This window comes from Somniosus microcephalus, unplaced genomic scaffold (assembly GCF_052327205.1).
Source record: "Somniosus microcephalus isolate GS21.2 unplaced genomic scaffold, FLI_Smic_1.0 unresolved_chr3, whole genome shotgun sequence".
Taxonomy (NCBI): domain Eukaryota; kingdom Metazoa; phylum Chordata; class Chondrichthyes; order Squaliformes; family Somniosidae; genus Somniosus; species Somniosus microcephalus.
This window is the reverse complement of record NW_028225181.1, coordinates 60,734,812-60,750,713: the sequence shown is the minus strand read 5'-3', so window position 1 is coordinate 60,750,713 and position 15,902 is coordinate 60,734,812. Positions and strand designations below refer to the sequence as shown.

The following is a 15,902-nucleotide window of genomic DNA, read 5'->3' as shown; positions in this document are numbered from 1 at the left end:
AGGAGTCCCCACAGTTTGGGGGGTGAGGAGTCCCACAGTTTGGGGGGTGAGGAGTCCCCACAGTTTGGAGGGTGAGGAGTCCCACAGTTTGGGGGGTGAGGAGTCCCCACAGTTTGGAGGGTGAGGAGTCCCACAGTTTGGGGGGTGAGGAGTCCCACAGTCTGGGGGGTGAGGAGTCCCACAGTTTGGGGGGTGAGGAGTCCCACAGTTTGTGGGGTGAGGAGTCCCACAGTTTGGGGAGGTGAGGAGTCCCCACAGTTTGGAGGGTGAGGAGTCCCACAGTTTGGGGGGTGAGGAGTCCCACAGTCTGGGGGGTGAGGAGTCCCACAGTTTGGGGGGTGAGGAGTCCCACAGTTTGTGGGGTGAGGAGTCCCACAGTTTGGGGAGGTGAGGAGTCCCCACAGTTTGGGGGTGAGGAGTCCCCACAGTTTGGGGGGTGAGGAGTCCCCACAGTTTGGGGGGTGAGGAGTCCCACAGTTTGGGGGGTGAGGAGTCCCACAGTTTGGGGGGTGAGGAGTCCCACAGTTTGGGGGGTGAGGAGTCCCCACAGTTTGGGGGGTGAGGAGTCCCCACAGTTTGGTGGGTGAGGAGTCCCACAGTTTGGGGGGGTGAGGAGTCCCCACAGTTTGGGGGGTGAGGAGTCCCCACAGTTTGGGGGGTGAGGAGTCCCCACAGTTTGGGGGGTGAGGAGTCTCACAGTTTGGGGGGTGAGGAGTCCCCACAGTTTGGGGGGTGAGGAGTCCCCACAGTTTGGGGGGTGAGGAGTCCCACAGTTTGGGGGGTGAGGAGTCCCCACAGTTTGGGGGGTGAGGAGTCCCACAGTTTGGGGGGTGAGGAGTCCCCACAGTTTGGGGGTGAGGAATCCCACAGTTTGGGGGGTGAGGAGTCCCCACAGTTTGGGGGGTGAAGAGTCCCACAGTTTGGGGGGTGAGGAGTCCCCACAGTTTGGGGGGTGAGGAGTCCCACAGTTTGGGGAGTGAGGTGTCCCCACAGTTTGGGGGGTGAGGAGTCCCCACAGTTTGGGGGGTGAGGAGTCCCCACAGTTTGGGGGGTGAGGAGTCCCACAGTTTGGGGGGTGAGGAGTCCCCACAGTTTGGGGGGTGAGGAGTCCCCACAGTTTGGGGGGTGAGGAATCCCACAGTTTGGGGGGTGAGGCTTCCCACAGTTTGGGGGGTGAGGAGTCCCCACAGTTTGGGGGGTGAGGCTTCCCACAGTTTGGGGGGTGAGGAATCCCACAGTTTGGGGGGTGAGGAGTCCCACAGTTTGGGGGTGAGGAGTCCCACAGTTTGGGGGGTGAGGAGTCCCACAGTTTGGGGGTGAGGAGAGCCACAGTTTGGGGGGTGAGGAGTCCCACAGTTTGGGGGGTGAGGAGTCCCACAGTTTGGGGGGTGAGGAGTCCCACAGTTTGGGGGGTGAGGAGTCCCACAGTTTGGGGGGTGAGGAGTCCCACAGTTTGAGGGGTGAGGAGTCCCACAGTTTGGGGGGTGAGGAGTCCCACAGTTTGGGGGTGAGGAGTCCCACAGTTTGGGGGGTGAGGAGTCCCCACAGTTTGGGGGGTGAGGAGTCCCACAGTTTGGGGGGTGAGGTGTCCCCACAGTTTGGGGGGTGAGGAGTCCCACAGTTTGGGGGGTGAGGAGTCCCACAGTTTGGGGGGTGAGGAGTCCCCACAGTTTGGGGGGTGAGGAGTCCCACAGTTTGGGGGTGAGGATTTCCCACAGTTTGGGGGTGAGGATTTCCCACAGTTTGGGGGTGAGGAGTCCCACAGTTTGGGGGGTGAGGAGTCCCACAGTTTGGGGGTGAGGATTTCCCACAGTTTGGGGGTGAGGATTTCCCACAGTTTGGGGGTGAGGAGTCCCTACAGTTTGGGGGGTGAGGAATCCCACAGTTTGGGGGGTGAGGAGTCCCCATAGTTTGGGGGGTGAGGAGTCCCACAGTTTGCGGGGTGAGGAGTCCCACAGTTTGGGGGGTGAGGAGCCCCCACAGTTTGGGGGTGAGGAGTCCCCACAGTTTGGGGAGTGAGGAGTCCCACAGTTTGGGGGTGAGGAATCCCACAGTTTGGGGGTGAGGAGTCCCCACAGTTTGGGGGGTGAGGAGTCCCACAGTTTGGGGGGGTGAGGAGTCCCATACCTTGCTGTCCTTCCCTTCCTTCATCTTGAGACTTCCTTCGAGCATCAGTTGTCTGATGTACTGTGGACTAATCCCAACCATGGGGAGCGTGAGGTCAAGCATCGAGAATTCCTGCACATTCTGCAATCAGTCAAAGAAACAATGGAGTTTATCAAACTCACGCACCCCTCTATAAATCCTAGCCCGTAACTCAGCACCCCAGACACCCGCACCCCCGGGTATCTGTTATTCTACATAAAACCCCCCCCGAACCCCTCGATTAGATTCCAGCCTGTAACTCACTTCCGGGTATCTGTTATTCTATATATAAACCCCCCGAACCCCTCGATTAGATTCCAGCCTGTAACTCACTTCCGGGTATCTGTTATTCTACATAAAACCCCCCGAACCCCTCGATTAGATTCCAGCCTGTAACTCACTCTCGGGTATCTGTTATTCTATATATAAACCCCCCGAACCCCTCGATTAGATTCCAGCCTGTAACTCACTTCCGGGTATCTGTTATTCCACATATAAACCCCCCGAACACCTCGATTAGATTCCAGCCTGTAACTCACTCCCGGGTATTTGTTATTCTATATATAAACCTCCCAAACCCCTCGATTAGATTCCAGCCTGTTACTCACTTCCGGGTATCTGTTATTCCACAAATAAACCCCCCGAACACCTCGATTAGATTCCAGCCTGTAACTCACTCCCGGGTATTTGTTATTCTATATATAAACCTCCCAAACCCCTCGATTAGATTCCAGCCTGTTACTCACTTCCGGGTATCTGTTATTCCACAAATAAACCCCCCGAACACCTCGATTAGATTCCAGCCTGTAACTCACTCCCGGGTATTTGCTATTCTATATATAAACCTCCCAAACCCCTCGATCAGATTCCAGCCTGTAACTCACTCCCGGGTATCGGTTATTCTATATATAAACCCCCCGAACCCCTCGATTAGATTCCAGCCTGTAACTCACTCCCGGGTATCTGTTATTCTATATATAAACCCCCCGAACCCCTCGATTAGTTTCCAGTCTGTAACTCACTCCCGGGTATCTGTTATTCTGTATATAAACCCCCCGAACCCCTCGATTAGATTCCAGCCTGTAACTCACTCCCGGGTATCTGTTACTCTATATATAAACCCCCCTGAACCCCACGATTAGATTCCAGCCTGTAATTCACTCCCGGGTATCTGTTATTCTATATATAAACCCCCCAAACCCCTCGATTAGATTCCAGCCTGTAACTCACTCCCGGGTATCTGTTATTCTATATATAAACCCCCTGAACCCCTCAATTAGAATCCAGCCTGTAACTCACTCCCGGGTATCTGTTATTCTATATATAAACCTCCCAAACCCCTCGATTAGATTCCAGCCTGTAACTCACTCCCGGGTATCTGTTATTCTATATATAAACCCCTCGAACCCCTCGATTAGATTCCAGCCTGTAACTCACTCCCGGGTATCTGTTATTCTATATATAAACCCCTCGAACCCCTCGATTAGATTCCAGCCTGTAACTCACTTCCGGGTATCTGTTATTCTATATATAAACCCCCCCGAACCCCTCGATTAGATTCCAGCCTGTAACTCACTCCCGGGTATCGGTTATTCTACATATAAACCCCCCAAACCCCCCGATTAGATTCCAGCCTGTAACTCACTCCCGGGTATCTGTTATTTCTATATATAAACCCCCCGAACCCCTCGATTAGATTCCAGCCTGTAACTCACTGCCGGGTGTCTGTTATTCTATATAAAAACCCCCCGAACCCCCCGATTAGATTCCAGACTGTAACTCACTCCCGGGTATGTTATTTCTATATATAAACCCCCCTGAACTCCTCGATTAGATTCTAGCCTGTAACTCACTCCCGGGTATCTGTTATTCTATATATAAACCTCCCCGAACCCCTCCATTAGATTCCAGCCTGTAACTCACTCCCGGGTATCTGTTATTCTATATATAAACCCCCCGAACCCCTCGATTAGATTCTAGCCTGTAACTCACTCCCGGGTATCTGTTATTCTATATATAAACCCCCCTGAACCCCTCGATTAGATTCCAGCCTGTAACTCACTCCCGGGTATCTGTTATTCTATATATTAGCCCATCTCACCCGCTCCACCTCCTCACTGCTCCCCTCCACCACATCGTAAGAACGGATTTGGCTCGCGATCAGAGCCAGCTTTTGTTGCTCCTCCCGCATTTGCATCTGGGAGTTGATCCAGCGGATAAAGTTCTCCACAGTCGCGATCTGAAAGGCAAGCAGCCCAGTTTAGCGCCCACCGTACACGCTTTGATAGAATGATACCGCACAAAAGGAGGCCATTCGGCCCAACACACTGACAGCGCTTTGGTAGCGATATCCCACAGAGGATATCGCCTGAGGAAGAGAGTGTTTGAAGACCAGGGCTTTAAACCCGGCACCAAGCTCATGGTCTACAGAGCAGCAGTGATACCCACCCTGCTATATACTTAGTTACTAGCTCCTTCATAGTTTTCATCTTTGGATTTGGGTGTTTCATCTTACTTTCCCTTTACTCAGGTCCTGCCGCGGTCGCCAGTGTAAGCCTCGTTATCCTATTCTCAGGCTTGTAGTTCGTTTTGACCCGCGAATTACAAGGGAAATAATTGATTCCCGCCCTGCTGTGTGCCTCAGAGACATGGACCATGTACAGCAGGCACCTCAAAGCACTGGAGAGGTACCACCAATGCTGCCTCTGCAAGATCCTGCAAATCCATTGGCAGGATAGGCGCACCAACGTCAGTGTTCTCGCTTAGGCCAACATCCCCAGCATCGAAGCTTTGACCACGCTCGATCAGCTCCGATGGATGGGCCACATCGTCCGCATGCCCGATAGGAGACTCCCAAAACAAGCGCTCTACTCGGAGCTCCGACACGGCATGAGAGCCCCAGGTGGGCAGAGGAAACGCTTCAAGGACACCCTCAAAGCCTCCTTGAAAAAGTGCAACATCCCCACCGACACCTGGGAATCCGGGGCCTAAGACCGCACAAAGTGGAGGAGAAGCAGCCGGGAAGACGCCGAACACCTCGAGTCTCTTCGCCGGGAGCAAGCGGAAGCCAAGCGCAAACAGCGGATGGAGCGCACGTCAATCCAAGCACCCCACCCACCCGCCCCTTCAACCACCGTCTGCCCCACCTGTGACAGAGACTGTCGGTCCCGCATTGGACTCATCAGTCACCTGAGAACTCATTTTTAATGTGGAAGCAAGTCATCCTCGGTTCCGAGGGACTGCCTAAGAAGAAGAAGAAGAGAGATATCCACTTAGTCCCACTTCCCTGGTCTTTCCCCATAGCCGTGCACAGTTTCTCCTCTTCAAATATTTCGCCAATTCCCTTTCGAAAGTTACTCTTGAATCAGTATCTACTGCCCTTTCAGGCAGCGCCTTCCAGCTCACAAGAAAACGCTGTGTGTAAACATTTCTGTGCGTTGGAGGCAGTTCAGAGAAGGTTTACTGGACTAATACCTGGAATGGGGGTGTTTTCTTATGAGGAAAGGTTGATCAGGCTAGGCTTGTATCCGCTGGAGTTTAGAAGAGTAAGAGGTGACTTGATTGAAACATAGAAGATCCTGAGGGGTCTGGACAGGGTGGACGTGGAGAGGATGTTTCCTCTTGTGGGAGAATCTAGATATAGGGGGCACTGTTTAAAAATAAGGGGTCACCCATTTAAGACAGAGATGAGGAGAAATTTTTTCTCACAGAGGGTCGTGAGTCTTTGGAACTCTCTTCCTCAGAGGGCAGTGGAAGCAGAATATTTTTAAGGCAGAGGTCGATGGATTCTTGATAAGCACGGGGGTGAAAGGTTATCGGGGGTAGGTGGGAATGTGGAGTCATCAAAACCCCTTGTGATTTCGAACACCTCTATCAAATCTCCCCTAAACCTTCTCTGCTCTAAGGAGAACAATCCCAACTTCTCCAGTCTCTCCACAGAACTGAAGTCCCTCATCCCTGGTACCATTCTGGTCAATCTCCCCCTTAACCTTCTCTGCTCTAAGGAGAACAACCCCAGCTTCTCCAGTCTCTCCACAGAACTGAAGTCCCTCATCCCTGGTACCATTCTGGTCAATCTCCCCCTTAACCTTCTCTGCTCTAAGGAGAACAACCCCAGCTTCTCCAGTCTCTCCACATAACTGAAGCCCCTCATCCCTGGTACCATTCTGGTCAATCTCCCCCTTAACCTTCTCTGCTCTAAGGAGAACAATCCCAGCTTCTCCAGTCTCTCCATGTAACTGAAGCCCCTCATCCCTGGTACCATTCTGGTCAATCTCCCCCTTAACCTTCTCTGCTCTAAGGAGAACAATCCCAGCTTCTCCAGTCTCTCCACATAACTGAAGCCCCTCATCCCTGGTACCATTCTGGTCAATCTCCCCCTTAACCTTCTCTGCTCTAAGGAGAACAACCCCAGCTTCTCCAGTCTCTCCACATAACTGAAGCCCCTCATCCCTGGTACCATTCTGGTAAATCTCCCCCTTAACCTTCTCTGCTCCAAGGAGAACAACCCCAGCTTCTCCAGTCTCTCCACAGAACTGAAGTCCCTCATCTCTGGTACCATTCTGGTCAATCTCCCCCTTAACCTTCTCTGCTCTAAGGAGAACAACCCCAGCTTCTCCAGTCTCTCCACATAACTGAAGTCCCTCATCCCTGGTACCACTCTGGTCAATCTCCCCTTAACCTTCTCTGCTCCAAGGAGAACAATCCCAGCTTCTCCAGTCTCTCCACAGAACTGAAGTCCCTCATCCCTGGTACCATTCTGGTCAATCTCCCCTTAACCTTCTCTGCTCTAAGGAGAACAACCCCAGCTTCTCCAGTCTCTCCATGTAACTGAATTCCCTCATCCCTGGTACCACTCTGGTCAATCTCCCCTTAACCTTCTCTGCTCTAAGGAGAACAACCCCAGCTTCTCCAGTCTTTCCACATAACTGAAGTCCCTCATCCCTGGTACCATTCTGGTCAATCTCCCCTTAACCTTCTCTGCTCTAAGGAGAACAACCCCAGCTTCTCCAGTCTCTCCATGTAACTGAATTCCCTCATCCCTGGTACCACTCTGGTCAATCTCCCCTTAACCTTCTCTGCTCTAAGGAGAACAACCCCAGCTTCTCCAGTCTCTCCACATAACTGAAGCCCCTCATCCCTGGTACCACTCTGGTCAATCTCCCCTTAACCTTCTCTGCTCTAAGGAGAACAATCCCAGCTTCTCCAGTCTCTCCATGTAACTGAAGCCCCTCATCCCTGGTACCACTCTGGTCAATCTCCCCTTAACCTTCTCTGCTCTAAGGAGAACAACCCCAGCTTCTCCAGTCTCTCCACATAACTGAAGTCCCTCATCCCTGGTACCACTCTGGTCAATCTCCCCTTAACCTTCTCTGCTCTAAGGAGAACAACCCCAGCTTCTCCAGTCTCTCCATGTAACTGAAGTCCCTCATCCCTGGTACCATTCTGGTCAATCTCCCCTTAACCTTCTCTGCTCTAAGGAGAACAACCCCAGCTTCTCCAGTCTCTCCACATAACTGAAGTCCCTCATCCCTGGTACCACTCTGGTCAATTTCCCCTTAACCTTCTCTGCTCCAAGGAGAACAATCCCAGCTTCTCCAGTCTCTCCACAGAACTGAAGTCCCTCATCCCTGGTACCATTCTGGTCAATCTCCCCTTAACCTTCTCTGCTCTAAGGAGAACAACCCCAGCTTCTCCAGTCTCTCCACGTAACTGAATTCCCTCATCCCTGGTACCACTCTGGTCAATCTCCCCTTAACCTTCTCTGCTCTAAGGAGAACAACCACAGCTTCTCCAGTCTCTCCACATAACTGAAGTCCCTCATCCCTGGTACCATTCTGGTCAATCTCCCCCTTAACCTTCTCTGCTCTAAGGAGAACAATCCCAGCTTCTCCAGTCTCTCCACATAACTGAAGCCCCTCATCCCTGGTACCATTCTGGTCAATCTCCCCTTAACCTTCTCTGCTGTAAGGAGAACAACCCCAGCTTCTCCAGTCTCTACACAGAACTGAAGTCCCTCATCCCTGGTACCATTCTGGTCAATCTCCCCTTAACCTTCTCTGCTGTAAGGAGAACAACCCCAGCTTCTCCAGTCTCTCCACGTAACTGAAGTCCCTCATCCCTGGTACCATTCTGGTCAATCTCCCCTTAACCTTCTCTGCTCTAAGGAGAACAATCCCAGCTTCTCCAGTCTCTCCACATAACTGAAGCCCCTCATCCCTGGTCCCATTCTGGTAAATCTCCTCTGCACCCTCTCCAAGGCCTTGACATCCTTCCTAAAGTGTGGTGCCAAGAATTGGACACAATACTACAGCTGGGGCCTAACCAGTGGATTTATAAAAAGTTTGAGCATAACTTCCCTGCTTTGGTACTCTATGTCTCTGTTTATAAAGCTAAAAACCACATATGTTTATTTAAGAACAGGCTTATTATCAACCTGTCCTGTCACCTTTCCCCCATTTATAACATGTTAAAAAAATTTCTGTCTGTGAGAGTCGGTGCTTGGGTGCAGAATATTCCTTCCGGAACATTCGGATAGGTTAATGGAGGGGGAATAGCGTCCCTCGGAGACGATTGTCCCGAGATACCAACCCTGGTGCTCAAGTTCTGATACTGAGCCCCACACACAGATTAACAAATAGTTTAGCCAAGGCTCCATTCCCGGCCTGTGATCAGTGCCAGTGGAACCCTCACCACAGTGAGAGACAGTATCTGTGGGAATCGTACCCCAGTGAGATTCAGTGACTGTGGGACACATACTTCAGTGAGAGACAGTGTCTGTGGGACCCGTACCCCAGTGAGAGACAGTGACCGTGGGACACGTACCCCAGTGAGAGTCAGTGTCTGTGGAAATCGTACCCCAGTGAGAGTCAGTGTCAGTGGGACCAGTACCCCAGTGAGAGTCAGTGTCTATGGGACCCGTACCCCAGTGAGAGTCAGTGTCTGTGTGACCTGTACCCAATTGAGTGTCAGTGTGTGTGGGACCCGTACCCCAGTGAGAGTCAGTGTCTGTGGGACCCGTACCCACTGAGAGTCAGTGTGTGTGGGACACGTACCCCAGTGAGAGTCAGTGTCTGTGGGACCTGTACCCCATTGAGAGTCTGTATCTGTGGGACCAGTACCCCAGTGAGAGTCAGTGTCTGTGGGACCCGTACCCCAGTGAGAGTTAGTGACTGTGGGACCCGTACCCCAGTGAGAGTCAGTGTCTGTGGGACACATACCCCAGTGAGAGTCAGTGTGTGTGGGACCCGTACCCCAGTGAGAGTCAGTGTCTGTGGGACCCGTAACCCAGTGAGAGTCAGTGTCTGTGCGACCCGTACCCCAGTGAGAGTCAGTGACTGTGGGACACGTACACCTGTGAGAGTCAGTGTCTGTGGGACCAGTACCCCAGTGAGAGTCAGTGTCTGTGGGACCCGTACCCCAGTGAGAGTCAGTGTCTGTGGGAACCGTACCCCAGTGAGAGTCAGTGTCTGTGGGACCCGTACCACAGTGTGAGTCAGTGACTGTGGGACCCGTACCCCAGTGAGAGCCAGTGTGTGTGGGACCCGTACCCCAGTGAGAGCCAGTGTGTGTTGCACCCATACCCCAGTGAGAGTCAGTGTCTGTGGGACCCATACCCCAGTGAGAGTCAGTGTCTGTGGGACCCATACCCCAGTGAGAGGCAGTGTCTGTGGGACCCTTACCCCAGTGAGAGTCAGTGTCTGTGGGACCCGTGCCCCAGTGAGAGTCAGTGTCTGTCGGACCCATACCCCAGTGAGAGCCAGTGTCGGTGAGACCCGTACCCCAGTGAGAGTCAGAGTCTGTGGGACCCATACCCCAGTGAGAGTCAGTGTCTGTGGAACCCGTACCCCAGTGAGAGTCAGTGTCTGTGGGACCCATACCCCAGTGTGAGTCAGTGTCTGTGGGACCCATACCCCAGTGAGAGTCAGTGTCTGTGGGACCCGTACCCCAGTGAGAGTCAGTGTCTGTGGGACCCATACCCCAGTGTGAGTCAGTGTCTGTGGGACCCATACCCCAGTGAGAGCCAGTGTCGGTGAGACCCGTGCCCCAGTGAGAGTCAGTGTCTGTCGGACCCATACCCCAGTGAGAGTCAGTGTCTGTGGAACCCGTACCCCAGTGAGTCAGTGTCTGTGGGACCCATACCCCAGTGTGAGTCAGTGTCTGTGGGACCCATACCCCAGTGAGAGTCAGTGTCTGTGGGACCCGTACCCCAGTGAGAGTCAGTGTCTGTGGGACCCGTACCCAAGTGAGAGTCAGTATCTGTGGAACCCGTGCCCCAGTGAGAGTCAGTGTCTGTGGAACCCGTACCCCAGTGAGAGTCAATGTCTGTGGAACCCGTACCCCAGTGAGAGTCAGTGTCTGTGGGACCCGTACCCCAGTGAGAGCCAGTGTCTGTGGTATCTGTACCCCATTGAGAATTGGTGTCTGTGGGACCCGGACCCCAGTGAGTGTCAGTGTCTGTGGGACCCATACCCCAGTGAGAGTCAGTGTCTGTGGGACCCGTACCCCACTGAGAGTCAGTGTCTGTGGAACCTGTACCCCAGTGAGAGTCAGTGTCTGTGGAACCTGTACCCCAGTGAGAGTCAGTGTCTGTGGGACCCGTACCCCAGTGAGAGTCAGTGTCTGTGGGACCCGTACCCCACTGAGAGTCAGTGTCTGTGGAACCCGAACCCCAGTGAGAGTCAGTGTCTGTGGGACCTGTACCCCAGTGAGAGTCAGTGTCTGTGGGACCCGTACCCCAGTGAGAGTCAGTGTCTGTGGGACCCGTACCCCACTGAGAGTCAGAGTCTGTGGGACCCGTACCCCAGTGAGAGTCAGTGTCTGTGGGACCCGTACCCCAGTGAGAGTCAGTGTCTGTGGGACCCGTACCCCAGTGAGAGTCAGTGTCTGTGGGACCCGCACCCCAGTGAGAGTCAGTGTCTGTGGAACCCATACCCCAGTGAGAGTCAGTGTCTGTGGGACCCGTACCCCAGTGAGTGTCAGTGTCTGTGGGACCCGTACCCCAGTGAGAGTCAGTGTCTGTGGAACCTGTACCCCAGTGAGAGTCAGTGTCTGTGGAACCCGTACCCCAGTGAGAGTCAGTGTCTGTGGGACCCATACCCCAGTGAGAGTCAGTGTCTGCGGGACCCATACCCCAGTGAGAGTCAGTGTCTGTGGAACCCATACCCTAGTGAGAGTCAGTGTCTGTGGAACCTGTACCCCAGTGAGAGTCAGTGTCTGTGGAACCTGTACCCCAGTGAGAGTCAGTGTCTGTGGAACCCGTACCCCAGTGGGAGTCAGTGACTGTGGGACCCATACCCCAGTGAGAGTCAGTGTCTGTGGGACCCGTACCCCAGTGATAGTCAGTGTCTGTGGAACCCGTACCCCAGTGAGAGTCAGTGTCTGTGGGACCCATACCCCAGTAAGAGTCAGTGTCTGTGGGACCCGTACCCCAGTGAGAGTCAGTGTCTGTAGAACCCGCACCCCAGTGAGAGTCAGTGTCTGTGGGACCCGTACCCCATTGACAGACAGTGTCTGTGGAACCCGTACCCCAGTGAGAGTCAGTGTCTGTGGAACCCTAACCCCAGTGAGAGTCAGTGTCTGTGGGACCCGTACCCCAGTGAGAGTCAGTGTCTGTGGAACCCTAACCCCACTGAGAGTCAGTGTCTGTGGGACCCGTACCCCAGTGAGAGCCAGTGTGTGTGGGACCCGTACCCCAGTGAGAGTCAGTGTGTGTGGGACCCATACCCCAGTGAGAGTCAGTGTCTGTGGGACCCGTACCCCAGTGAGAGTCAGTGTGTGTGGGACCCGTACCCCAGTGAGAGTCAGTGTCTGTGTGACCCGTACCCCAGTGAGAGTCAGTGTCTGTGTGACCCGTACCCCAGTGAGAGTCAGTGTCTGTGGGACCCGTACCCCAGTGAGAGTCAGTGTCTGTGGGACCAGTACCCCAGTGAGAGTCAGTGTCTGTGGGACCTGTACACCATTGAGAGTCAGTGTGTGTGGGACCCATACCCGAGTGAGAGTCAGTGTCTGTGGGAGCTGTACCCCAGTGAGAGTCAGTGTGTGTGGAACCCGTACCCCAGTGAGAGTCCGTGTCTGTGGGACCCGTACCACATTGAGAGTCACTGTCTGTGGGACCTGTACTACAGTGAAAATCAGTGTCAGTGGCACCCATACCCCAGTGAGAGTCAGTGTCTGTGGAACCCGTACCCCAGTGAGAGTCAGTGTCTGTGGGACCCGTACTGCAGTGAGAGTCAGTGTCTGTGAGACCCGTACCCCAGTGAGAGCCAGTGACTGTGGGACCCGTACCCCAGTGAGAGTCAGTGTCTGTGGGACCCGTACCCCAGTGAGAGTCAGTGTCTGTGGAACCCATACCCCAGTGAGGGTCAGTGTCTGTGGGACCTGTACCCCAGTGAGAGTCAGTCTCTGTTGGACCCGTACCCCAGTGAGAGTCAGTGACTGTGGGACCTGTACCCCAGTGAGAGTCAGTGAGTGTGGGACCCGTACCTCAGTGAGAGTCAGTGTCTGTGGGACCCGTACCCCAGTGAGAGTCAGTGACTGTGGGACCTGTACCCCAGTGAGAGTCAGTGTCTGTGGGACCCGTACCCCAGTGAGAGTCAGTGACTGTGGGACCTGTACCCCAGTGAGAGTCAGTGAGTGTGGGACCCGTACCCCAGTGATAGTCAGTGACTGTGGGATCCATACACCAGTGAGAGACGGTGTCTGTGGAAATCGTACCCCAGTGAGAGTCAGTGAGTGTGGGACCCGTACCCCAGTGAGAGTCAGTGACTGTGGGACCCATACACCAGTGAGAGTCAGTGACTGTGGGACCCGTACCCCAGTGAGAGTTAGTGACTGTGGGACCCGTACCCCAGTGAGAGTCAGTGTCTGTGGGACCCGTACCCCAGTGAGAGTCAGTTACTGTGGGACCCATACCCCAGTGAGAGTCAGTGTGTGTGGAACCATACCCCAGTGAGAGTCAGTGAATGTCGGAACTGTACCCCAGTGAGAGTCAGTGACTGTGGGACCCGTAACCCAGTGAGAGTCAGTGTCTGTGGGACCCATACACCACTGAGAGTCAGTGACTGTGGGACCCGTACCCCAGTGACAGTCAGTGTCTGTGGGACCCGTACCCCAGTGAGAGTCAGTCACTGTGAGACCCGTACCTCAGTGAGAGTCAGTGTCTGTGGAACCCGTACCCCAGTGAGAGTCAGTGTGTGTGGAACCCGTACCCAAGTGATAGTCAGTCTCTGTGGGACCCGTGCCCCAGTGACAGTCAGTGTCTGTGGGACCCGTACCCCAGTGAGAGTCAGTAACTGTGGGACCCGTACCCCAGTGAGAGTCAGTGTCTGTGGGACCCATACCCCAGTGAGAGTCAGTATCTGTGGGACCCATACCCCAGTGAGAGTCAGTGTCTGTGGGACCAGTACCCCAGTGAGAGTCAGTGTTGTGGGACCGATATCCCAGTGAGAGTCAGTGTCTGTGGGACCCATACCCCAGTGAGAGTCAGTGTCTGTGGGACCCGTACCCCAGTGAGAGTCTGTGTCTGTGGGACCTGTACCCCATTGAGAATTGGTGTCTGTGGGACCCGTACCCCAGTGAGAGTCAGTGTCTGTGGGACCCATACCCCAGTGATAGTCAGTGTCTGTGGAACCTGTACCCCAGTGAGAGTCAGTGTCTGTGGGGCCCGTACCCCAGTGAGAGTCAGTGTCTGTGGGACCCATACCCCAGTGAGAGTCAGTGTCTGTGGGACCCACAGTGAGAGTCAGTGTCTGTGAGACCCGTACCCCTGTGAGAGTCAGTGTCTGTGGGACCCATACCCCAGTGACAGTCAGTGTCTGTGGGACCCACAGTGAGAGTCAGTGTCTGTGAGACGCGTACCCCTGTGAGAGTCAGTGTCTGTGGGACCCATACCCCAGTGATAGTCAGTGTCTGTGGAACCTGTACCCCAGTGAGAGTCAGTGTCTGTGGGACCCATACCCCAGTGAGAGTCAGTGTCTGTGGGACCCACAGTGAGAGTCAGTGTCTGTGAGACCCGTACCCCTGTGAGAGTCAGTGTCTGTGGAACCCGTACCCCAGTGAGAGTCAGTGTCTGTGGGACCCGTACCCCAGTGAGAGTAAGTGTCTGTGGGACCCGTACCCCAGTGAGAATCAGTGTCTGTGGGACCCGTACCCCAGTGAGAGTAGGTGACTGTGGGACCCGTACCCGAGTGAGAGCCAGTGTGTGTGGGACCCGTACACTAGTGAGAGCCAGTGTGTGTTGCACCCATACCCCAGTGAGAGTCAGTGTCTGTGGGACCCATACCCCAGTGAGAGTCAGTGTCTGTGGGACCAGTAGCCCAGTGAGAGTCAGTGTCTGTGGGACCCGTACCCCAGTGAGTGTCAGTGTCTGTGGGAGCCGTGCCCCAGTGAGAGTCAGTGTCTGTCGGACCCATACCCCAGTGAGAGTCAGTGTCTGTCGGACCCATACCCCAGTGAGAGTCAGTGTCTCTGGGCCCATACCCCAGTGTGAGTCAGTGTCTGTGGGACCCATACCCCAGTGAGAGTCAGTGTCCGTGGGACCCGTACCCCAGTGAGAGTCAGTATCTGTGGAACACGTGCCCCAGTGAGATTCAGTGTCTGTGGTACCCATACCCCAGTGATAGTCAGTGTCTGTGGAACCCGTACCTCAGTGAGAGTCAGTGACTGTGGGAACCGTACCCCATTGAGAATTAGTGTCTGTGGGACCCGTACCCCAGTGAGAGTCAGTGTCTGTGGGACCCGTACCCCAGTGACAGCCAGTGTCTGTGGGACCTGTACCCCATTGAGATTTGGTGTCTGTGGGACCCTTACCCCAGTGAGAGTCGGTGTCTGTGGGACCCATACCCCAGTGAGAGTCAGTGTCTGTGGGACCCGTACCCAAGTGACAGTCAGTGTCTGTGCGACCCATACCCCAGTGTGAGTCAGTGTCTGTGGGACCCGTACCCCAGTGAGAGTCAGTGTCTGTGGGACCCGTACCTCAGTGAGAGTCAGTGTCTGTGGAACCCGAACCCCAGTGAGAGTCAGTGAATGTGGGACCCGTACCCCAGTGAGAGCCAGTGTCTGTGGGACCCGTACCTGATTGAGAATTAGTATCTGTGGGACCCGTACCCCAGTGAGAGTCAGTGTCTGTGGGACCCGTACCCCAGTGAGAGTCAGTGTCTGTGGGACCCATACCCCAGTGAGAGTCAGTGACTGTGGGACCCGTACCCCAGTGAGAGCCAGTGTGTGTGAGACCCGTACCCCAGTGAGAGCTAGTTTGTGTTGCACCCATACCCCAGTGAGAGTCAGTGTCTGTGGGACCCATACCCCAGTGAGAGTCAGTGTCTGTGGGAACCGTACCCAAGTGAGAGTCAGTGTCTGTGGGACCAGTACCCGAGTGAGAGTCAGTGTCTGTGGGACCCGTACCCCAGTGAGAGTCAGTGTCTGTGGGACCCATACCCCAGTGAGAGTCAGTGACTGTGGGACCCGTACCCCAGTGAGAGCCAGTGTGTGTGAGACCCGTACCCCAGTGAGAGCTAGTTTGTGTTGCACCCATACCCCAGTGAGAGTCAGTGTCTGTGGGACCCATACCCCAGTGAGAGTCAGTGTCTGTGGGAACCGTACCCAAGTGAGAGTCAGTGTCTGTGGGACCAGTACCCGAGTGAGAGTCAGTGTCTGTGGGACCCGTACCCCAGTGAGAGTCAGTGTCTGTGGGACCCGTACCCCAGTGAGAATCAGTGTCTGTGGGACCCGTACCCCAGTGAGAATCAGTGTCTGTG

The 15,902-nt window shown here is 54.5% G+C and overlaps 1 protein-coding gene across 1 annotated transcript in view; it reads right to left on the bottom strand.

Annotated features, from left to right (window-relative positions):
• Nucleotides 1-15,902, bottom strand: part of LOC147091599 (pleckstrin homology domain-containing family G member 6-like) — a 201,505-nt gene that overhangs the window by 69,526 nt on the left and 116,077 nt on the right. Inside the window, exons 9-10 of the mRNA XM_085976827.1 lie at nucleotides 4,247-4,384; nucleotides 2,128-2,247 (exon numbers count right to left, since the gene is read on the bottom strand). Of these exons, the coding sequence (XP_085832953.1) occupies nucleotides 2,128-2,247; nucleotides 4,247-4,384 (258 nt within the window). The remainder of the gene's footprint in view (nucleotides 1-2,127; nucleotides 2,248-4,246; nucleotides 4,385-15,902) is intronic.